General features: G+C 43.6%; 1 protein-coding gene across 2 annotated transcripts in view; it reads right to left on the reverse strand.

Moving 5' to 3' along the window:
- The window catches only part of Nab2 (Nuclear polyadenosine RNA-binding 2), a 148,371-nt gene extending 130,231 nt beyond the window's left edge, over positions 1-18,140 (reverse strand). For both annotated transcript variants that reach the window (XM_075890831.1, XM_037420191.2), the window contains exons 1-6: positions 17,978-18,140; positions 14,858-14,900; positions 13,512-13,626; positions 9,798-9,838; positions 5,378-5,617; positions 4,944-5,089 (exon numbers count right to left, since the gene is read on the reverse strand). In XM_075890831.1, the coding sequence (XP_075746946.1) occupies positions 4,944-5,089; positions 5,378-5,617; positions 9,798-9,838; positions 13,512-13,626; positions 14,858-14,900; positions 17,978-18,010 (618 nt within the window). In that variant the 5' untranslated portion in view covers positions 18,011-18,140. The remainder of the gene's footprint in view (positions 1-4,943; positions 5,090-5,377; positions 5,618-9,797; positions 9,839-13,511; positions 13,627-14,857; positions 14,901-17,977) is intronic.
- Positions 18,141-25,344: the final 7,204 nt, after the last annotated feature.

The following is a 25,344-nucleotide window of genomic DNA, read 5'->3' on the forward strand; positions in this document are numbered from 1 at the left end:
GGCTAGGAGCTCGCGCTCATTGTGGCCTCTGGCGATCGCGAAAGCGGCAGAGAATACGACCGCCACGTGCAAGGCTGAAAGCGTGAAGGTCAGCTGCAAGCTTTTCGCAGAATGCGACCTGCATAGTTCTGGAAGGTAATTATTTGAATATTCTTCTACTTATGACCCTTTGAAGTAAAGTTTTCTTTTGTCAGGAAGGTAAAAAAAAAACTGGTTTCAAAGGGTTCGTGCCGAATGCGGTATGTTGTGGTTTTTGTAAATATTTGCAAACAAACACGCATTTAGAAGATATTTAGATGGTACAAAAGCGTACGTTGGTCGGGAGATGTTACAGTGCTCTATAAGTGTGAATAGAGCTAAAAGACCTGAAAGAACCCAGTGCGTTCTTTATCCAAGTGGCTAGCATGATAATGTAACATTAACCAAACAAGACTATTACGCAAGGTTTAGTTCCGTCCCTTTGGTTTTGATGGCATGCTTGGGTATCGCGCGATAGTTTAAACAAAGCGTTACGCGTTACCGAAAGTCGAGGTTAGAGCGACATTTCGGACGGTTATAGGATGCAGATGAATGTAATCTGAAAGATTTGAGTCTGTCAAGGTGTGTCCTACTAAAGACGTGAATAACGGTAAGGTTTGAGCTTGGGTTATAGCGTCCGCAGAGAACTGCACGATGGCTTAACTTTTTCCTTGTGCGTAAACGGAACTCATGCGAGAATTCTTTGTTTTGAGCTTTTCGTTGGTTTGAAAGTGTCCTGCTTAGGTGGTGGAAAAGCCTAGTGAAGGCAGCTCAGAAAAATAGCTTACTAGGTTACCAGCTGAGTTTTATCGAGGTGGAGCATTGTCCTCTCTCGGAGCTACTGCCTTTCTTCTCTAAGGATGGCCGCCTTCTGCGTTGAAGCCTCGTTTTGCAACAGTATACGTTTGACATACGTTTCAAAAGAGGGATACCCCATGGCAACACTGAGTGTTTAAGACGCTGTCCCTGACGCGAATGCCATTCTCAAGAGTTCAGCAATATTTTTTTTCCTGACCTATACGAGGACCATTGGTTAGGTTTTGTTGTTGTTTTGTTGTGTTTTAGAGTTCGTTGAACTCATGGTGAGTACATTGAAGACACCACTATTCAAGGTTTCAGGTTGGGTGTGCTTTCCGTGCTGTTATTCTGTTTCACTCAAACGTAGGAAAGGAATTTAGAATAACTAGTGTACTTCTTTTAATTAGTTGTAAAGGGGTAAATATGCCTGGTGGGGTTTGACGGAATTGTCTGGCCCTCACTAGGTGAGTGGTTGTGTTTCATATGCGTATGTGATGTCTTTTGAGCCAAAATGAAGCAGGTGGTCACTACTTCATCAAGGACAGTCTTCACCTTCACCAGACCAGACGTCAGCACTGATCTCTCCGAACTGTGGCTGCAAACCTCAGCCCATCGAGATCTTCACCCCACCGCGCGAGAGACTGTTACGACCGTCATCATTATTGAAGTTTTTCGGTCTTTGTGAACGGGACGAAAATATTTCAACGCATTCCAAGCGAGGGTGTGCTGCCAAGACGGGTTGATTTCCTCTCGGCAAAACCTGAACGATGGGTTCGGGACTGGTTCGCGCAAAGAAAACGCACGAGCCAAGAGAGGCCATTGAGAGCTCGACTCAAGAAAGGCCATTGTGTTTGCTGCGAGCAAGGCTTTCGAGGCAGACAAGGAGCCAGCTGCGCCATTTTCAAGGTCACCGAGGATCTGAAAATCTCGGAACCAGCATGGTATTTGCAGTTCAGGTTGCAAGCTAAAGCCGAATTGGTTGTGGCTGCATCTTGCGAGGACAAGCGGAGCCCCGGGATATGTGCAGCTAAGCCGCAGCTTCTAGCAAACAACCTGGAATGGAATGTGGGGGTGAAGAAAAGGATAATGCTCTATCTGCTGCAGCCCTTGCCAGAGCCCGCCTCGGCGACGAGGGATTAGTTGACTAATCCTCCCCCCCCCCCCCCCCTTTCTCCTTAGGATCGGCTGAATGGGGTGGCATGCTTTGAAGGTATGCTGGCCCATCACTACATTGTCCTACCAAAACAGTCAGGCAAGTTTGACACGTGTACTGACAGCCGGTTTTTCGAGCCTCACCTAGCTGCCAGAAGAACCTTGGAACCAAGATCATCGGACGTGCGCGAAACGTGGTGACGTGTGCGAAAACGTCGGTGCAGTGCTTTGGTGACCATATTTGGGCATCGTGTGGACTGTGCCCTCTCCGCATGCATTGTGTGGTGTCTTTCCTTTCCTTCATGGGTGGAGCACCTAGACCATAGAGCGCCCTATTGGCGGAAGCCGTGGACAATGTGCCCAGGGTTGGCAATTAGGCACTATGTAAGCCAAACACTTTCGTGTATTTCAAGTTCTATAGTTCAACAGTTCTCCTGTACAATTTTTGACTTCTCGGTCTTCTTTCGAACTCTCAATTACTAACCATGTAAATAAATAGTTGTCGTTTTTACGAGCGCCTCAACTGACTTGTTCGACGATGGGTCCTAGGACGGGGGCCCGCTACCAAACTGAGACCCGCGGGACCCGGAGTCGCAAGAGCGTACTCTGCGCGTTAGGTGCTGCGTTGCAGAGGGCTTGCTCATAGCTGTTGACCACCTGGCAGCCAACTTGCCACTTCGGGAGTCCTGATATTCAGCTGTGCAGATGGTGAAAATTTCGTGGGCGGCGGTCCCAGCTACATGCGCGTGAAACTGTCTTCGCGAGGCCGACTTCGTTGACGTTGGGCCCGATGCCGAGCCTGTCGCTTCTGAACAGGATCACTCTGGCAGCAATTTGTGGCAGCGCGTCGCCGACTCAGACCTGGAGAGCGCGTGGTCCCGCTGTTGCGATGGTTAAATTACGGCCGATGATGAAGCCGACTCTGCGGACCCATGCACGAATTATGGCATTGTGAATGAAGTGCGTGGCGAGAGCGATTTGGAGGAATCGGATTGCGAGAACGACGAAACTTTGGAGCCAGTGTCCCATGCAGCTTATGCCACTGAGGTCGGCGAACGAGCACCCTGCCGTTTTAAATGAACTCGAGATCGCCCTTATCGCTTTTGCTCTTCGAAACACGTGCATCACGGACTTTTTTGGGCAGAAAAGTTCGTGTTTTCACTCGCAACTTTTTTAAAAACGGTGTTTCATTTACTACGAACTTCGGGATACAGCGAACGGATGCCGCGTCAGGCTCAGGTTCGTTATAAGCAGGCTCGACTGTATTCACTACTACACAAAGCATGCACGTGAATGTAATCAAGGAAGAAAATATCCTGTAACCTGTGAGAAATGGTTCCCCTTTCTAATATATCAGCGCGCTTTTCCGCATGAAGCCACTGAACTGTGGTGAAAGTAACATAAGTGTTCCGCAAGTGATGGACCAAAGCCAGACAGTCTCCATGTATTTTTATTGTGATAGCAACAATATGAACACTCTCGGCAGGATCTTGCCACCAGCGTCAGCGTTAACGCTGCTGTCACTCACCGTATATGTATACGTATCTATATAAAGAAATATGCAAGAAAGAAAAAAATCCAGGAAAAGACTCCGCTGCGCGAAGTCGAACTTGGGTCCTCTGCATGGCGAGTGCGAGGCGTTAACCACTGAGCCACCGAGGAGCACGTCCTTCAACGTTCAAACGGAAAGCTATTTACATCTACCCCTTACCGCTGCTGACAAGCAACTCAAAGGGAATTATCGTGTTTTCAGCATTAACAGCAAGATGGCGCAATGAGCGCGCGTCGCCGCATCGTGCGGCGGCGCATGCTCTTATCTTCCACCCGTACTTAGCCCCGCTTAGAGTAGAGGACAACATCCCTCGCGCACCCTTCTAATGGCTAAAGTACTCGGCTGCTGACCCACAGGTCGCGGAATCGAATCCCGGCTGCGGTGGCTGCATTTTCGATGAAGGCGAAAATGCCGTAGGCTCGTGTGCTCAGATTTGAATAGATGTTAAAGAACCCCAGGTGGTCAGAATTTCCAGAGCCCTCTTCTACGGCGTCTCTCATAATCATATGGTGGTTTGGGACATTAAACCCCACAAATCAACCTCGCGGTGGGGAGAATCGTACGTCTTGGCTGGCCTCGGGCTTTATCTGGAATAATTCTGTTATGTTACCGGGCACACAAAGGTCACTGCAATCATTGCAGTTTTCGTTTGTGAAAAGGGCGTGCTTTTCAGACACAGCTAAGCAAGAACTCAGATGCTTATTCGCGTGCATCTGTACCTGTGAGTAGGTTTCGTGCGTCATTTCTTATTTCATTTATTTGTTGTTGTTTTTTCTGATCGAGAAATGCGGGGCACGTTTTGATCTGCTTTCCATTCTGCACGTGACCTGCCAATTTGTTGCTATCGCATTCACTGCTCACTTTTGCAGCAGGGCTGTGCCGTTTTTCTTTTTTTTTTGTTCTTCCTTAATAACCTTAGGATTGTTAAAGGCAGATACTTATCAGCATGAACAAGACAACTATGTATTATCTGTACCAATGCAATGAAGCAGATTGAAAGGAGAACAGTGTGCAAAAATGAAACATGAAGAGGTAAAACTTGAAGCATTGAAAACGACAAATTTGACATTTGTCTTGTTTAACCGAAGATGTGAATTATATTAAGTATCCTGTATTATCCTGGCATTCACAGGACAGCAAAGGCGGCAGTGATCTTGGTGAGCTATTGTGTTTTCTACCACCCTTTCCAAGTAGCGCAAGCATTTGCTGTTCTCTGAAAATTTGTCCATGGGCTTGTCTGGATAATAGAACAGAGCTTCGCAAGTGGAGTGATTAAAGAACTCAAGCTTTCTGTTTGGCAGTTGCAGTCATTTATGTTCTCCTAGTATGAATACATGCATAGCTGCAGTTGACAGGAAGGAACCCCTGCACAAGAAGATGCAGGTGGTCATGCATGCAAAAAAACTAAAGCCGCCTTTCGCACCTTGGAGGACTGTTCGGGTTCAAACGCCCTGGGAATGGGTCGCACCAGAGAAACACTGCTGCTCGCACCACCGCTGGCCATTCTGGGCTGCTGTGTTGTCAGCGGCTGCTCCGCCATGGCACGCAAGTCGTCTGCCAGATCGTCATCTGTAGCCAAGACGCGCAACGCCCATTACAGCACAGATCGGAGGATACCAAACTAAATGAAAGTGACTGTCAGATTGCACTCTGAAGCCTTACTGTGAACTGCTACTGTAAAATCATGCGAATACATTAAGTACAGCTAGAACAGCACACTATCTTAAACATTTATTTACGGCAAAAGCGCCATCAGTTTCGCACATGACAGTAGTTGATAAGAAGCACACAAACACAGCTCACACAAATCAGGATCGCTTGCTGGGTTTGCCTCGAAACGAGAAGGAACACACATACCTGGCTCAGGGTCGACTTTCAAGGCAAGGACTTCGTCGCTGTACTCTGGCAGAGACTGATCCTCCAATAACGAAGGGGCCACTGCGATTGCAGTTGTTGCGGGTGCCGCTGACTGTGCCTCGACCACCTCCTGTTGCCTGGCAATGTCGAGGTGCGGGGGCAGCACGGGCCGTATGGGCTCAATGGGTGATGATGATACATGCGGTAGCAGCTGCTCTTTGCCGCCACGCTGCTTGGCCTCTGAACAGTGTTAAAGCACATGTGTAACCTGTTAATGACAGGTAGCTGTGTGTACTGTTAACAACAGCAAAAATAGCGTGCCCAACAGAATATCAGCAGTACAGTGATGGCAGGCGACATGCCACTCTTGAGCTCTTCTTCAGGCATACTGTTCGTCAGTGCACTTGAACTCAAGCTCATCTTAGAATGAAGTCATCTGTCATCATCATCACATCAAAGGTTAATAAAAACACCACAGAAGCAGATGCATTGTAACCCTCGCAGCTTTAGACAAACAAATGATAAAGCACCTTTACAACCACTCCTATAAAATGCCTATAGTAAAAAACTATGACTCAGGGACCTTGCAGAGCTTTTCTAGGGTCTACATGCAAACGCAACAACTCATTACACCTGCTTTTCAACAAACTTGGCAGTTCTATGCATCCGGATGCGAGACTTAGCCTATTGAAGTGGCAGTCCAAAGGCACGATGAAACTTGCAATATACTATTTTGGTGAGACCACGATGGGGCACAAAATTCGGAAAATAACTATTTCTGAAATAACACAAATTTTTCGTTTGCGATTCTTTCTTTATCCTTACTGAACATGTTACTTCCATGCATTGAAATAAAAAAAAATATATGGTCTTGGAAGTAAAATAAAAATACGCTTGACTGAGCCATACTTCTTTGCAGACTAGTTCATTCATACTGAAAAACTCTACTTGCTGTGCTGGTAGGAAGAAAGAAGAAGCAAGACAGGAAAGAGCACAGACTACCAAATGTTTTCAAGGTCAATAGACCTCTGCTGGTGCATGTCACAGTGTGACATCACCGGTGCACGTGCAGAGTGGCAATTGTCAAAATATTCCCACTGGTGGCACAGTGACGTACAGTCACGGGGTGCATAAGAGAAGGTTTTTTCCCTCTGTTTTTGAAGCTTTAACTTCATCTTACTGAGGCAATATTACTGCGGTATGTGTCAGAGGACATCTAGGTGTGATAAACTGCGTGATGAAATATTTCCATCGAAGGCTCGCTCATTCCTTTGGAGAATTGCACACACGTGGTGGCCTGTGTGAGGAACAGCGGCACTGCCTTTGAAAATGTGCAGTGTTTGTTGTGGCGTGTAATGTGCATTGAGAAAGACATCGACAGTATTGGTTCACAGCGACGCTGCGAATACTGTGTGTGTGGTGTGGGCTGCGTGAATAACAATGTGTCTTGTTTGAAAAAACATTGCCAATCATTGTGGGCCGGTGGCAGTAGCCGGTTATCGATGAAGCTCCACGATTCGATATTTTAGTCAAGATAAAAACGCATTTGGTGCAATCATCTGTGAGTGGATACATCTCCAAATTTGTGCTGCATGTAGAAAAAAAAATTGCATGATCTTTGGGCTAAAAGATACGACTATGCATGATCTATAAGCATGTTAAATACTGCCAAAGCTGCATATACACATCACCAAGGCAAATACCCAAAGCCAATAAAGGTATAACTCTTATTATCCGAGACCTCACATGTCTCAATATAAAGAGTGGTTTATTCTTGTTTCACTTACAGGTACTTTGTACCTTTAGAGCTCGATCTTTATGAAGTGAAGATACGCATTACGAGGAGCAATGTAAGCATGCAAACACATTGTAGGCATCAGATTTAGCAAGGCAACGGCGCAAAAGTTTATGTACATAATTAAATGGGTACTGACACAAAAACTCTGCCGTCGCGTTTTTTTCGCTGCAATGCATTGCTGGGAGCCTGTTAGTCATCACACGACACATCGTTTCAGCACGCGAGATAATTAATTACAGGCCCCTCATTATCAAGCGGTTTCAGTTTTGGTTTGAGAGTTCCAAAAACTGGGTGCAACTGTCGCCATTTAGCTTGTGCAGCTCTTGACCACATCAGCACACAGAACTGTGACACACTTCCGCATGGTCCGCATCAAGAACTAAGCCCAAACCCCATAAGCGCGAAAATGCACGCGACAGCGACGAGCGACGCGACGTAGATCGTCTTCGCGCGATCAGTCGCTAGCGCAGGCAAACCTCATTCACGCGACGGCTTCGGCGAGCGAACTCCACTGTTGCTGGCATGAGGCCGTCTACTCGCACCAAGAAAACTGCGTAGCGAGCGGTATGCAATTTAAAAATAAGATAACTGTTGTGTAATAAAAAGGAAAGTGTTTATTATTGCCTTGCAGCACTTTTTTATATGCACATGCGTAATAAACATTGCGTTATTTTTTGTTGCGCAAACGTGACTCGGGCAGGGTCACGTGCACCTACGTAGTCTTTGTCTTTTCCGGTTTTTGGCTATTGGCTGCTTGAGCCCAGCACTTTCGGGCAATGAGCGACGGTTTCCAAATCGGGAGAACCGAGCGATCGCGCGAAAACGAGCACGCGACACGTCGCGCGAACGCCCTGTTTCGTCGCTCATAGCGTCGCTCGTCGCTGTCGCGTGCATTTTCGCGCTTATGTGGTTTGGCCCTCACTTTTGAATAGGAAACGGGAGTGGAATGTCGGCAAACACAAAACTTTCTAAGCGTGCGCCACGGCCACGCACTTGCAACCAGCCACCGAGAAATATAGACTTTGGGAACTAACGAGCAAAAGAAATATGGCGACGATGATGTCATCATAGCTTGTTTTGTTGACCGCAGCCTGGTGACATGAGGGAAGTAGGGGTCCCCTCGGGGTCCCTTTCGAGGGTGTCTATAGCACTATGAAGTTGGTCGTTCACGTAAACTTCAAAATTAATTTTAAAAACCTTCCAAGCTATATTCGCTGTTGATATCTTCCAGATAATATACAAATGTTCACGAGAATCGACCCTGCAGGCAATCTCGGCCCCGAAATTTCGTGTCAGTACCCCTTTAAGTTATCGGGTATAAAATCTCAAACTTTCAGTTAGTTACGAGAAACGCTATCAAAGCGTTCCTCATAACCAACTGAAATTAATTTTAATGAGGATTTGTTAACTTCAGCTTAACGCACAACAAAAAGTTTCCTGATGTTTTATTTATTAAATTTTTTCCCTTCATCTCCGATCAGAATTTTGAGCAGCGAGTGAGGATTCTTTCCCTAATCTCGTGCACGGCATCTGAAAACAATGCTGCCGCCAATGCTGTACCTCGTCTAAAACTGAAACTGCAGGTTGATTCTACGAGAATTCACAGATGATATTTTTGTTTTGTATGGTTCTCTTATATGCTATGCGGGTATATTTGAGGTACACGGAACCGAAAATTTTATTTCCGAAAGCTATCTCAGTGTGGCAAAGAAATATTTGAAGGAAGCAGTGAACGCGTCTCGTTATTGCTTGCTGCAACATTTTACGATTTCGCAGGCGAAATCAATGCCCACTGTACGCATCACAGTGAATTACATCCATGCTTTCTTTAAGTTGCCTGCAGAATGGATAATTCTGAAAAAAAAAAAAAGGCAAACTTGGTCAAAATAAAAAAAATTGATATCTTCGATATGCCTTGGCGCATGTCTTATTCTGTGCGAAAATTTCAAAAAAAGTGCAATTGATACCTTTGTAACATTCCTGCAAAAGATTATTATCTTAGACGCAGCGTGATAGAATAAAAGAATAGTTGATGTGAGATTTTTCAAAAAACCTTATTTTTGAAAAAGAAAATTTAAAAAATGGTCCTAATTTTGACCAAAAGTTTTTATGAAAGTCTGCTTATGTCACTCAATACGTACATGGTTTCAATATATTATGTCCTCATTTTCTTTGTGAATAGATGCAAGTATAAAGGTTAATCCAGGTAAGGCTGATAGTAATGCTGAAGAGGAATAGATAGGACCATAGGTCGGCAAAAAAAAAAAGTGGCACTCACTCAGACTCATTCAAAAATTATATTTTGCACTTTGGACTCACATTTACTAAAATTTTCTTCAACTTACTCAGACTCATCAAAATATCACTTGACCCAAACTCACTCCAACACAGATATGGACTTGATCAGAGTCCGAGTGAGTTCGTCAACCTATACTTTGTACACACACTATGTAGCACTGAAAATGGACCTGTGTGAGAGCATCATCTGCATCCATATTCACTTCAGTACACATGTGAAACCAATATTGCTGTTAGTGCCCAGTTTAACCCCAGATGAACTTTTATCTGAGCAAGGCGGCCACCTCCATTCTGAACAATGTTGCAACCCGCCAGCCAGCTCACCTGTGGCAATGGCCTGCAGGTGGTCCAACACTCCCTGCAACCTGTAACAAGGATTACACCACTTAAAACTTGCTTGTTTTCCATCTAAGACATCTTTGCTCATGTAAATGATATATTCTTTTGATGCTCTATATGAATAATAATCACTGATTTTACACAAGCACATTCTGTTTTCACCATATTTCTTCAATTCAAATGAAAGATTTTCTTTGCAATTATTATCACTTGACTTCAGTCCTTCAGTAATGACAGGTTATCTGCCAATTTGACATTTCTAAATTCCCTGACTTTTCCAGGTTTTCCATGATGAATAAAAGCAAACTCCATTACCACCACCTCTGCATGCAAAACTCTGTGTACGGTAAACAAACCCTCGAGTGGTAAAAAAAAAAAAACAGGCACTTTATATAAGTGAACATAATTACCAGATGCACTGAGAATGTTCTTAGCACATGCGGTAAATGAGAAAAAACATGTATATCTGGCCAAAATAAAACCCTTGAGCCAGGCAGTGATCAAGTCAGTTGTTTGATGTTCGGAAGAACCAGGAAGCGAACACACAAGTTAAAAGTAACGGGAGATGAAAGTTTGAAGGAGCCTGCGTTAGTCTGACATCGCAATCAAAGCTGCTAGGAAACATGGAAGTGGTGCCTTCTTGCAACATCTGTGTAAAATGAGGACACGGGAGCCTGGCTGTTTCAGCTACTGGAGTATAATCCATTTCACTATAATGGCTGTAGCCCACGCCTCTTAAGGTGTGAATTGAACTGAATTAGATCGACCTGAACTGCTGTATTTACTGACTCAACAATTCAGGATGTGGACTGGATTAGATCTGATTCATCTGGATTGCTGTATTTACTATTGCTTTGCGCCACTGCCTAATTTGCGCACCTCTAAAGTAAACTTTTCAGCAAAACAAAAATGAATCACTACTACTCAGGTACTCTGTGTACCTAACCTTGACAACGAGTAATGAGAACGTTTCACGAACAGAATCGTACTAGGAAATTTTATTTTTTTTTTATTTTTCCAACGAGCACATGCATGTTTGTCTTCAATGTCTCAGGGCTCTGATACTTGAAGTGCAACAAAAGCTGCAAACAGCGTTTAAAGTGCCGGCGCTTGAGTATGTGACGATAGTTATAGTGCACAAACAGAACGACGACAAAAAGACAAGAAGGACACGAGCGCTAACTTCGAATTGATTTTATTGCGCAGAGAGCGAAAACATATAGAGGAGACAGTAAACCATGTGGAAAAAAACATGTGGCACAAAGAGCATTGCATGAGTAAGGGGAAAACACAGAAAAGGGCAAAAAAAGGTCAATAAGGGAACAAAACAAAAAATTAAAAGCAATATAACTACTTGCGCATAGGACAAGTGGCTCTTTAGGGCTCTGAAACCTTCGAGAAACCTTATTTTATTCTCGGACAGAGACATGCGACGGCTTGCTAATGCATGACACTTATTGGCGTGCCATCTGCATGGCCTTGACGATAACTCAAGTGCGCTCAACCCTGTGCTTATAAAGTGTCACTGTGTCCTTGAAAAGGGGCACACAGTTGCACTGAGTGCCGTGCTGAGCAAGAAAACCATCTTTCCTGTTTCTAACATTGTTAGCTTGTTCTCTCAGCCGATCGTTCAGACACCTTCCGGTCGTTTCGACATAACAAGCACCACAGCAAAGAGGAGTCCTATAGACAACTTCCCGGGAGCATGCCACATACCTGTTTCTATGCTTAACTCTACATTTAGTTGATGACTGCATTTTCAGTGGATTTGTAGATTCGGTGACACTGACTAATTTAAACGGTGCAGAGAACACCACACGAACTCCCGCACGTTTTCCAATTTTCTTGAGCCTGTGTGGTATCTGAAGTTTGATATCAGTGTAAAAAAATGTGCTCAAGGGCACGAGGTGCGTGTCACGTATTTTCTTTCGTCGTACCATTCCTCCCTACTTTAATTTCAGCTATTTTGTCGGGACGAGAAGATAAAGTGCAATTGCAGCATACGACAAATTTTTGGAACCTCGTTCGTACTGGACTGATTCTAGAAACTTTGCTGCGGTGAATTTATGAGACAACAAGCATGTTTACTGGCTGCATGGCTACTTGAAAAAGAGTTGCAGGGCCGCTTTAAAAACATGTTGCCCTCAAATCAATTCTTCATTTTATTAAGGTCCTTATGATGGCTTATATGCTCCAAGTATAATAAATTTTAAAATGTTATGTATCTTGCAGGTTATCGCTCGCATTCTATCGAAACTACTACTCAAAATTGTTTTGACTTCCTTTGAACAAAAACAAAAAGGCATTTGCATAAAGCCTCTATTTCAATTCAAAAGAAATATTGTGCAAGTTAGGTCATGATAAATATTCCTTTTTTTTTAGATGTCATACATACCATTCCAAGTCGATTCGAAATTATTCGATCAAAATCCCTATTCACTTCGAACCTAAAATTCACTATTCGCACAAGCCTACAAATTAAGTAAAGGATTCATTTTGATCAGTTGGCTGCATTTTGGAGAATCGTCACATGTGGTAGATGCACACCAGCATGAGACGATACGTCACAGTCACCAAGGTTAATGCAGGGTGCAAGCTTTTCCTTTTCTGCTACTACATCTCTCCTTTATGGCCCTCTTGCCTCCTTCCACAAAGGCACTCAGGCGTACGCCCCCGGAGCATTGTTGGCTGCCAGTGTCATTCATAGTGGGTTCTAACAACTGCAGTGGGGTTTGAGTGGGTTAAGAGATATGGGGGAATGCCTGGCTTTGTCGGCTAGCCCGTTTTTTGGTACATAATATATCCTCCAAACGTCACTTCCTCTAGTTCACAGTGTGGGTGTTGGACGTGGCAGTTTCTTAAATATGCTTAAATTCATTACATCCCTCCAGTTGCTGCCCGAAATTAAGGTTGTGCGTTCAGTTTGGCTGAAAATCATTGCACAGAGTTCATAACAGGTTCTGAAGGAAAAAATTGAAGGACCCTTAAGGCGTGAAAAAGTTTTTTTCAAGGACCTATATCAAAATTTATCTCCTGCTCGTCATATAAAAAAAAACAATTTATTGAACGCTAAGAAGACTCGAATTATGAATGGACTAAGATGAGTTTGCGTACTACAGTGAGACAGGTTCATGAGAGCCCCAGAAGTTTTGTGGTTATTCCTTGGTTGACGTTTAGCAGTTCCTCCATGTTGCCTTTTGCTGTTTTCCCGACACTGTTTGATTTCACTATGTACAGTCGCCGTCCAATTTTTTGGACCAGGCGGAAACTGCGAAATAGTCCAAAAAATCTAACAGTCCAAAAAATAATGGTCAAGCCGTGCAAATGAGGTTTAATCAGATTGGAAAAGCCTAAAAGAAATCCCTCATAATGCTGTTCATGCTTTTCTTGAGGACGAGAAAATTTGGTTCTGTTTGGGCTACAATAACATCGTTGGCAAGCACGTTGCCAATCACTGCTAACCATCTGCATGGTTAAACATTGTTTTGTCTTCTTGCAGTGCCATTCAAAAGCCATGCATCTGTACCAAATCATCCTTAACTTTCAGCCTCAGTCAAAATATCTGGAGCCCTCCACTACGGCGTCTCTCATAATCATATGGTGATTTTGGGACGTTAAAACCCACATATCTATCTATCGGTCAGCCTCACTTAACCTGGTGACCGGTGCAGTGCTGAACTACTTGGATGTATGACATACCATGTTGTAAAGTTGAGTGTGCTGTCACCCAGAAAGAGGGACAGGTCGTGCGTCATCTGCTCCTTGGTCTTCTTGTTGGCGATCATGACCATGATGTAGTCGGGCAGCTCGTCATCTAAAAAATGTTCAGGACCAGATGTGATCATGCAGGACAAAGCATATGAATATGAGAGTCTGTATGAGGGACTGGAAGGCCTCCAAAGATGACCAAATACTTAGTGTTCAGAAGCAATGTTGTTATGAGGCATACTATCATACCAATATTAATGGCAGTAATATTAACACATTACTTCCTGACGAGTGCTATCAATGTGTAAATATTCCATGCCGCTGCAAAGAGGCCCCCGAGCAGCTCAAGAATCATTCGCAATGAATTAGCACTCCAAATTATGAAGAGCCCACTCAATTGAGTTCTAACAAGAATTGCGCTCTCAACAACACTTACACCACTCTCCTGCTCAAACTGAGGAGAGACACTCGTTTATCACCCAATCTCAATGCTTGCCCTTACTTATTTCTTGTTCCATTGTTTGAGGTGACCTTGTTTAGAGTATTGTGGTATGCCAGTTGCCCATGCCTCTGCACAGAAGCAAGACTACAAGAAATGTCAACAAAGGCTACCAGTATGCCTCTCTTATAGGATTAAAGAAAACCAGCAGGTAATGAAGCGAAGGAAAGTGTAGGGGACGTTAATGGTACCGTTTTAACAGTACTGCAGTAATTGTGATACACATGTGAAGAAAGTAAACTGGACAAAAAGACAACTTGCCGACAGCAAGTTGTGTGATCATTAACATCCTCTATACGTTGTTTTACAAGCTGCTGGTTTTCATATTGTTGTGTTTAGCAAAGAACCAAGCCCTCAAAATTCATTTTTGTCATGTTTTTTTTTTCTCGTTAGTTGTTAAGTAGAAAATAAAGAGAGATACTACAAGTCTTAACAACTTTTTCTTTAAAGCACGTGTTATGGCACTTGAAACCCAAAAAAGATGACATGAAAAGGTTGAATAGGCAGGGTGAGCAGCACCTTCAAACTAAACTTGATTCTCGAACTTCGCCTATGTTTATTATTCTGAGCAAGGTAGTAGAAGCACAAACATACGCCCACAAGAGAGACGACAAGTACACACAGGCACTGTAATTTTTTAATGTTTTATCATGCGACAAACCAAAACACCCAGCATACATGCTCAACGAATAAAAACTATAGTACCGGAGAAATATATTATTTTTCTTCTACCTCGAAGCACTGCCCTACACATTTGGGCAGACTCAGATTAGCTCAATCTCACATGTTTCCAGATTAACGTGTGCTTAAGCTGAGAGAGCAGTTTTGAGTGACTTACCTACATAGGCACCAAGCTCCATCAGCTTGGTCTTGATGGCAGCCTGGGACAAGAACAAGTAAAACAGTGAGCAGTTGGACAACAACGGGAAAACAGGCAGTTGTCAACGAGCAAGATGCACACGGAATATACTGCCAACCACAAAACAAATAGCTACATACAGAGAATCCCCCTTTTATGAACATGCATTCAGAGGTTAATCAATTAATTTTTTATTTCTACACCAATATTTCAAACACTGCACCTTAGTGTCAACCCACACCTATTGTAGATGTAAGCCATTGTGAGCTAAATTGATGACTGAAGGACTTTAGCAGCCTACTCATGCATAATAAGGTTGTACAGTTAAAGTACAGGTATATAGGGCAATTTAGTTCTTTACTCATAAGACAAATGGTTCTTTAGGGCTCTGTGACTCCTGCCAGACAGGACGCTCCCATAACCTCCTTCAAGCCGGCCTTCGCTACAGCGACACAGCCAATTAGAACCACTGGATACATGACAATCCATTCCGCAATACACTATTTCATTTCATACACAACACTGGCCTAACGGTGCACATTTAGCAAACATGCTCTCTAAAATATTATGCCTTAAAGGCAAGTCTTTTGCAAATAAAAAAAGGACAGTTAGGGCTGCACAATACAGAAACCTGACAAATTAACACCACAAGTTCGATTCCTTGACCACTCAGGGGTCGGTCAGGGACTTCATTGGCAAGGCAGCAGCCAAAGCCTCCATGAGAAAAACCATGAAAGGTTAGTCAAAAAAACTTGGCTTTAACATATTCCAAAGAGATGCCAAGCACAAGTAAGTTTCACCTGAGCGAAACCACCCATTCCTCTGCCTTTGATGTACTGTTGCTGCCTACTATTGAAACATATCTTCATAGCCGAGGGAAGCCATCTGACAAGCTTTACTCTTTTTGAGTGGCAATCAAGCAGTGCAGCGGCCTCATTCTCACAATTGCAGAATTTTGCTTCAACCAGAAACACTGCCTATTTATGCGTGCGATGAGTTCCAGCAAATCACGGGACCGGGCTGTACCTAACAGTCTGGGATAAACCAAAGCCCCTCAACGCATCCAAAGAATGATGTCACAAATCTTGGAAACAGACTTCATACGCCTACACTTGAAAAGTTATTCTAAAGCACCTTATGGTTATGTCAGACTACTAGCACCCTTCCAACATTTTTACTTTTTCAATGTAAACTGTGCTCAATTTAGTGCCGCTTTACTCAATAAGTCACTGTATTCATATCAGCATATGTGTGACGAATACTGCTCCTCTCTTTTCCATACACAAGCGGCAACTAATGCAGTTCACTCCAGCATAAAGGTGCACTGTACTCTGAACTTCATCATGCATTGCATACTTACCAGCCAGCACTGCACAAAAGTAAAACATCTACTGCTGTCACACAGATTTTATTCCGCGAGTCTCGCAGTGCAACTTTCAGGCTGCAATTTTTTTTAGTGGAGAAGCTGGCATTGCTGTAGCTAAACTCTCAAAGCATTGAATGCATAATCCAGAAGTCGTGGGTGCTGTCTCCACTGATGGTAAAGTCCGTGTTCATTTGTTTCCTTTTGTGTTTTAATTACTGTGTCTCAATAGATCGTTCTCAGCCTGTGTTAGTTCGCTGCAGGACGAAGGCCTCTCTCCAGTTTTTGCCCTATCCTGTGGAAGCTCCTGCCATTTTATCCCCGTGAAGTTCATAATTTTCACCCTCCATCCGACTCTCTGCCTCCCCAGACTGCCCTTCCTGTCCCTTTGTAACCATTCTGCTGCTCTTATAACTGTCCATCGGTTCTCTGCTCTACAAATTACGTGGCCAGCCTGCATGCACCACAATGTATGCTTTGGTCATGAATGTAAGTGATGCATTAAGGCAGCTGATCCCAAAAATGGATGATTTCTGTACAGTGGTAAATAGACGTGCATCTGTAACCACATCAACAAATACAATGTCTCACTACATGAAAATACGAGGCAACGTATGGCACCGAATAACATGGTCAAGGCAAAATTCCTGATATACGACATAATTTTTTAGTACAGGGAAATCAGGACTGCCCCCAGAATTTTCCACTCAGGGTTGGATGTAAAAGGACCTTAGCGAGGGGTTTTCCTGAAGGAACTGGATAAAAGAGTACGGAGTTTCTAGCGCTGTGGTGAATGAGGTGGGTGCCGCTCGGTTTCGAAGCCCTATTTGCTGCATTATTACACTGTGCTCTCTGCTACTGCACTGCTTGATACGCTAGAAATCAATGTGCTGTATAATTACAATTACTGTCACATTACAATTACTGTCATGCCAAATCGAGATGTAGGTCACAAGAAAAGGCCAACACCTTAGAATAGCGGGAAAATCCCGACAGGAAACTCTCAGGTATTTGAATAAAACTCTCGTGTTGGGCATGACTTGCGCACGCGTCCGATGCTGCACGGAATTCGTCGTAGCTTAAACAAAATGATAGACGGCTGAAAAAGGGCTGCCAAAGCAAACACCAATGAAATAGCCTCCCGCACTGTCTGATCGTGAACTAGAATACAAAGCTCAAAGCAGTCACTTACTTTCAATGAATAGCTTCGAGATTTACAAACAAGCAAGCTTTCACCGAATAACGGAATCAGATCAAGCAAAAATGTAACAACGAACAAACGAATGATCAATACGTGCTCCAAAGCATCTAGTGCAGGCGCTAAAGCGAGCGTTCTTTCACCTCCGGCGAAGGATTATCTCACGGTCTGCGCGAGACCTGCAGCATCGGCAGATCAGCACTAAATAGCACTACAGAACACTTCCATTAGAAAAGATGAGGGTCGTAGAGATACGCGGAACCACCAGACGAAATTCAGTTGAACGTTTAGGGAATGTAAACCTATGGCAGAGAAAACGTGCGGATAGCTCGTCAGGCTGTTAACTACGCGCGGGCCGCCGTCTTTTCAACGCAAGCCTGGCGCAGTCGAGCGCAGCAAGTGGTCGTTTTACGGTCATCGTAGCTACAATGCGAGCGAACAGTTGTTTCGCGATGCGGACAAGTGGGACAGTCGCGATTGCAGGCTGGCGCACGCAAAGAACTACCACCGGTCGAAATGAAGGAGACATAAGGCTCACTCGGATTTTTTGGGTCACTTCATTTCCGTCCATGGCAGTGTGTCAGTTAGCTTTCTTGCTGCGTCTTCAACGACGAACAAAGTAGCATCACAAAGTCCAGATCAACCGAATTCCTCAACCGAGCGAAAGACTTCCCTCAACTTCTCTCTCTCTCTCTCTCTCTCACGCAGCGCAAAACAAGCACTGTTGCCAACTGAAAGAAGTGCGTTGCGGCCAACGCTGCCAAACGAAATCCTCGGCATGATCACGTCCATAGCCTCCTATATTCTTTCGCCTGCCGGTAGAGTGTACTAGAAAATTTTAGTACACTTTAGAACAACACCCGTCATCTGTGACAACGCCACTTACGTAGGGTTAAGGGTTTTTGTACTTGGCCTCTAAGATTGGCAACTTTGGCTATTGCTAATATTTGATTGATTGATATGTGTGCTTTGACGTCCCAAAACCACCATATGATTATGAGAGACGCCGTAGTGAAGGGCTCCGATAATTTCGACCACCTGGGGTTCTTTAACGTGCACCCAAATCTGAGTACACGGGCCTCCGCTAATATTTAGAGGCGATGGAGGAAGGAAAAACTAGGCACGTATTGATCCCGAACACGTCCAAATATGCAAAGAGCAGACGTTGCGACTTAGCGTGGCACTTTACGTCGCTTGCTCGTGTGCTCGCAAGTCGCAACGTTGGCGCTTTGCTTATTTGACCTTGTTCGGGATCAATACGTGCCAATGTGACCATGCCACAGTGATGGGTAAACAGCAAACACGCTGCTTGGCACCTAGATGCAATGCGGGATATGTTTCGGTCCGCAAACAAAAGAAGAAAGCGTCTCTCTTCGCTGCTCCCGCCGACGATGAACGGCGCAAGGCCTGGGAGCGTGCGATTCCTCGCGCGGACAAACAACGAAAAAATATTTGCGTTGTGTGTGAAGCTCATTTCGACGAAAGATTCATCGTCCATAGCTACAAGCATGTTATCAACGGGTTCTGAGCAACTTGGGAAAAAGCTGTACCTAAGGAGGGTGGGTTCCTGAGTGAAGGACTGCGCGTCGCTCTAACCAGCACCCTTTCCATCCAGCACTATATCACGAAAACCTTGGGCTATAAATACTTGATGACGTTTCATTTCCGCCAAGACGTGCTTAAAATCTTTTTGGAATTCTGAAGCAAATGTCTGGATCGAATGATCACCCTTCGCCAACACAATTTTTTATCTCTGTGAATTGCCTCAGTTTTTACAGCTTGGCATGATCACCCTCCAGTGGAAACATATCTTCTAGCTGGAGTTCTGAGCAGCCTTCTATGTCCGAGCATCCACAATAAATTGATAAAATTGCAGAATAAGCTGACTATGAGCTGCTATATGTGGGGCGCCTCCATGCTGTTTATGAAATTATGCTTTTGAAGCCCTCCCTGACCACACTGATCTCACTGAAAGCAAAAGTGACTCCCGGATCACTTATTACGTCAGTGGCTGTGTGGCCTTGAAGATTGTTAAAAAGACGAAGTGCAACGAATGAGTGACAATGATTGGGTCTCGGATCAGCGACTGACGTTTCCCTGATCTGAGGGTTTGGCCAAGAATTTAGTAGTTGTGATTGATTTTGTTTATTATTTTTTTCATAAGCTATATATAGTGTCCTAATTGATTAGCGAGTGTATTTTCAGATAGTACGACCAGACAGATGCCGTTTTCCTCTCCTGGACCAGGGGCTTCCCTCTGGTCTGCTTCTCTTCCTTCGCAGGAATTGCCAGTCGACTTGTTTTTACGCAATGGCATTGGTCCCAAGCAACGATGGTATTATACGGATGAAGAATCCAAAAATGATTCAGACGGAGTTGAGAGCCGCTACAACTCACTACCAAAGCGTCACAGAAATCAGGCTATTCGGCAAGGGTGGCATTCCCTGCTTCTCGTCTGACCAGCTCTGTGTTCGAGACCTACTAAAATGCTCGGTATTCGCTACCACCCCGGTGAGCGCATTCATTCCACCTCACCTAGCTTGTGCCAAAGGCCTCGTTCGGGGTGTTGATGTCAACTTGACTCCAACTGAGATATTAGATAAGTTTTCAGAAGCAGGTGTGACAGCGATCTATAGATGTAGTCGGTTTGTGGACAAGAACAAGGTCTCAACGGAGTCCGTGATTGCTACATTTGCTAGATCAAATCGCCCAACCGAAATCAAAGCGTGGCCTATAACATACAGAGTGAAGCCGCTATCACCTCGTCCCCTACAGTGTATTAAGTGTTGGCGTTATGGGCACAAGGTGAAAGGATGCAGGTCAGTACCTAGATGCAGAATTTGTGGTGAGACGCACAACTCAAACGACTGTAAAAGTAATGAAGAAAAGTGCTGTCTTTGCCATGAAGCACACTGTGCTGATAACCCAAATTGCTCAGCCAAGGCACGTGAAAACCAAATCCTTGAAATTGTAGACAGAAGGCGATGCTCCCGAAAGGATGTCATTGCTGAAATTCAGGCCAGAACTCAAGGGTACGCAGGAGCAGCTGCCCGCCATAACATAGCAATGGAAACATCTTTTTCCCTATCAATTGCGGACATGATCGAAAAGGCTGTGGATAAGGCTATACAACGCCTTGCTACCACCCTGTGTGAGTCGCTGTCGCACATTGTAAATAACCAAATCGCACAACTCTATGGAGCACAGATAGATATAAGTACGGCTGTAGAAAATGCTGAGTCTGCACACCCGACAAGTGAGGCAGAATCTGAGATAACTCCACCGGATGCACAGTCTGCAGATCCCTCTGGAGATGGCATTCAGAGGCAAAGCTAGTGTGCACAGGAAGCTTCTCAAGACACACAAGATATAGACATGGATCTCAAATGCCTAAAGCGTTCTAGATCACCTGTATCGAAAAAAACCTGGCTCGCCGAAACATGTAAAACGCAAGAAATACCAGAAAGACAACCTTTCAAAAACCAATTTTCTAAAAGAAAGTAGTTTAGATAAGGTAGTTGCTGAAACCATTCTAACGAAATCACAGGGTCTCGTAAAATTATACATTGGACTTGCTGATCTCTTCACGCAGCCATAACAGATATGTTATACCTGTCTTCCAAATTCGATGCGGCTATTATTGCATTACAAGAAACTTGGCTTTCCACACATCACTTATTTCATCTACCCAACTTCCAAACCTTTCGTCTAGGCCATCCAAAGGTGGAGGTTTAGGTTTCTTTATAAATAATAAAATTAGTTTAAAAGTAAAAAACTCATACATATGTATGATCGTCTGAATGCGAAATTTTCGCGTTAGATATTACCTTGCCAAGATACTTGCCTTTCTCGCTAATAAACGTCTACTTTCCTGTAGGCGTTCAAGACATGAGATATGGCTGCTAATTCAGGCTGTAAAGAAAAAAATTATAGTTGGCGACTTCAATTCTCACCATACATGCTGGAGTTTTAGAACAGTTCAGTGTGGACAACGGCTGTGGGACTGGTCAGTAGACAACAACTTATTGTGCCTTAACGCTAGAACTCCCACATTTATTCGAGGTCATTCACGCTCCGCCTTAGATTTAAGCTTTGTAAGCTCGGCCATTGCTAGTACATCGTGGACAGCCCTTGATTGCGCCTCCACCAGTGACCACTCTTTAATAATGTTCGAGATCGCTTGCCCCGTCAAACCATCATGCTTCCTCCATGCCCAGACCTATATAAATTATGCAAAATTTTAACGCAACCTAAAAACTGCTTTAGACTCTCCCTCCCAGGATGGAGATGACACTAAAGCTATGAAATTAAGCGCAGTAATTAAAAGGGCATACAAAAACGCCAAATTTGCTGTCAATCGGCGAAGAGAGTACCCTATAGCCCCTGGGAGAATCGCAACTGTATTCACAGACGACGACAGGCAGCTTGGAAGAAGCTAATACATAATCAGTCTCCTAAAAACTGGTCAGATTAAAAATTTCTTGCCGCTGTATTTAAACACACGGTGGCCCAAGATAAAGAAGAATATGATAGAAGACATTTCGATTTTCTCTCGAAACCTAAATATAAGAAAGCTTTATTTCAATATATGCGATCTCGCAAAATCCTGCCGTATACAGTAAATACTGATTATGAAAACTATCATTGGAAGAAACGAAGAACTCTTTAGAGTCAATTGGCAAAGGTCTAGAAATTAGATTTTCTTTGACTATAGCTTTCAACTGGCAAAAGTCTAGCATAAGCACTTACTTCGAAAAGGTAACGCTGTCTGAAGCATCAAAAGTAATTCTAGATCTACCCTCGTCAGCTCCAGGTCCAGATGGAATCACAGCTCCTATGATTAAAGCTTTATTCAAGCTATGCCCCGGTGACGTTCTCAATCTTATAAACTACTCTTTAAAGAATGCAAGGATACCGTATGACTGGAAAATAGCTAAGGTAATCCCATTATTAAAAAAGCAAGGATTAGGTTTTACCGTAGAAAATATCAAACCCATATAGCTAACTTCGAACATGGTGAAACTCATAGAGAGGATCCTAAATGGCCGAATAAACTCCTGGATTAGGAATAAGTTCATATTAAAGCCAAACCAAATTGGTTTTCGCAGTGAATGCTCAATTTGGTGCACCCATGCGGATTTAGAGAGTCGAATACAGCTTGCTCGTGAAAGGAAACAGTACGCCGCATTAGTAACTCTCGACATAGCTAAAGCGTATGACAGTGTCGAGCACTCTATTCTACTGAACACCTTGCAGAGCCTAAAGTTTCCTCATTATATTACTGAGTGTATAGCAGAATTCTTAAAATCAAGGGAATTGTACTACGTGAAGGATGGCTCTCGTTCGCATAAATTCAAACAGAAACGTGGTGTTCCCCAAGGGTCCGTCCTATCTCCAGCATTATTCAATATACTGATGAGCTCTATTCCAATTGTTCAGGATGTCAGTGTAAACGTTGGTGTCTACATTTATGCAGATGATATCGCGTTTTTCGCTGCAGAGAGCGACATTTACTCACTACATCAAAAATTGCAAAGATATATTAATAGTCTAGAAATTTGGTTGCAATCCATTTCATTGAACATCAGTAAAAGTGCGTTCTTGGTGTTTCCTATAGCAGATACAATTTCAATTTCTGTATTAAATAATCGGGAACCTATTCCACAAGTAGATTCAGTGAAGTACTTAGGAACGATTTATAATGAAAAGCTAAATTGGAGCCCACACATGGAATATATAACACCAAAGTCACAACGGGCGTTAGGTTTACTACACAGGTTTAGAAGCATAATATACGGTATGCGCAGACACACGATGCTAATGATATATAAAATGTATGTGCGACCAATATAGGAATTTGGGTGTGTATTATTCTCGGGGGCCGCTGGTTATAAAATTAAACCGCTAGTAATATTAGAGTGAGAAGCCCTGCGAATATGCCTGAGACTTCCCAGGTTCGTGGCGAATAATGTATTGTACCAAGAAGCACGATTGCCAACACTCCTCTGTCGATTCCGCATTCTAACGGTTCAAACCTTCTTAAAGTTCTACAGTGTACCTGCGCGAAGATCAAAGTACGCATTTATCAGTGACCCTGACTCTTTCTTTCTTGCACATTGGCCTCGATTTCATACCCCTCAGATAATTTTCGTTAAAAAGAAACTGGATTGCATAAATGTAGACATAAGCACAGTAATTGAAACTAATTTCTGAACCCTCAACATTAGAATAAAGTACGATGAAATCTTCCCCCTACAAGCCAAGTTGCAATCTCTTAGATTTTTGACCACTACCATAAAAAATTACTTGGTACATGCAGAAACAAAAAAAAAATGTAATAGCTACAGATGCTACTGTCAACAATGAAAACGCAGGCGTAGGAATAGCGTCTGATGTCCTCGGCTGGTCTTTTTCAGTAAGGCTTTCAGATTTCACTCCTGTATTTGAAGCCGAGCTAGTAGCTATTATTTTAGCTCTTCGAAAAATTCGTACGACCGAGACTAGTGCAATCATCTTAACAGACCCACTTTCGGTGTGTACAGCTTTGACAGCCTCCGAACAATCTCGTGCCCTAGCAGCGTTCCACACATTAGCACCGCCGCATTTAAAACTCATCAAATTAGTGTGGGTCCCAGGTCACTGCGGATTACAATTAAATGAATTGGCAGATGCTTTGGCGCGAGCATCACTTGATGGACCAGTAATTTGATTTGATGATTGATTTGTGGGGTTTAACGTCCCAAAACCACCATATGGTTATGAGAGACGCCGTAGTGGAGGGCTCCGGAAATTTCGACCACCTGGGGTTCTTTAACGTGCACCCAAATCTGAGTACACGGGCCTACAACATTTCCGCCTCCATCGGAAATGCAGCCGCCACAGCCGGGATTTGATCCCGCGACCTGCGGGTCAGCAGCCGAGTACCTTAGCCACTAGACCACCGTGTCGGGGTGACCAGTAATTTCAGTACTTCCCGAGTTAGAATACTTATCAGGGGTTAGATATAGAAAATTCGCTATTTTTACAGATAGTTTAGAAAATATCACACAATGGACAGATTATCAGCACCTCAAATTTCTATGGAAAGCCCAGTGGAGTCCATCAAAAAAACTTGAAATTATAATGACCAGATTTTGGTGCCATGTCCCCCATTAAATTTTTATTTACACAGAGCTGGTCTGACACTTTCCCCCTTTGTCCGTTTTGCGAAGAATCAGAAACTATTGAACATTATTTTGGCTCATGTCGGAACTATGCATTAATTAGGAAACGACTTCTAGACTTTCCATTTGCGAAGCTAGGTTTAAGTTTAACCATAGAGAATGTTCTAAATTTTTGCGCCTTTGTTTTGGGATATTGCCACAGAGATGCATTTGATGCGGTGCGTAATTTTATTCAAATTTCTAAGCGTTTTTGAACATAAAGCCCACGTTAACAGGTACTAAAAAACTGGTCGAAAAGTAATTTTCAAATCTGGATAAATTCGTGACATACCAAATTAATCGGGTTTGGCAAAACCAGCTGTCTGGTCGGCTCCCAAAATCAAGGTATAGCTATTAGTGTCTACTTTCTTGTTGATTTTTTCTCACTATCTGAATCTTTGGTTTCTTTTTTTTAATATACCGTCTTCACTCTACAACTCCCCCCCCCCTTTTTTTTTGTTGTAAGCAATAGTGCAGTTATCGTCCATATGAGACTATATGTTCTCTTGGCCAATCCCCCAGAGTGGGTATGAGCCATGGATTCTAAGCTACAAACAAACAAACAAACAGACAAGTAGCAGGTTGTTGCTTCAATCTGAGAATTCCAGCTTGCTTCGGGTAGAATCATACCTTCTGTACCCGTCCGAGTCCTTAACAGACCTGGTCAAAGCTATGGAAGATGCATTCACCGATTGCTTTAGCT

This window comes from Rhipicephalus microplus, chromosome 3, assembly GCF_043290135.1.
Source record: "Rhipicephalus microplus isolate Deutch F79 chromosome 3, USDA_Rmic, whole genome shotgun sequence".
NCBI lineage: Eukaryota > Metazoa > Arthropoda > Arachnida > Ixodida > Ixodidae > Rhipicephalus > Rhipicephalus microplus.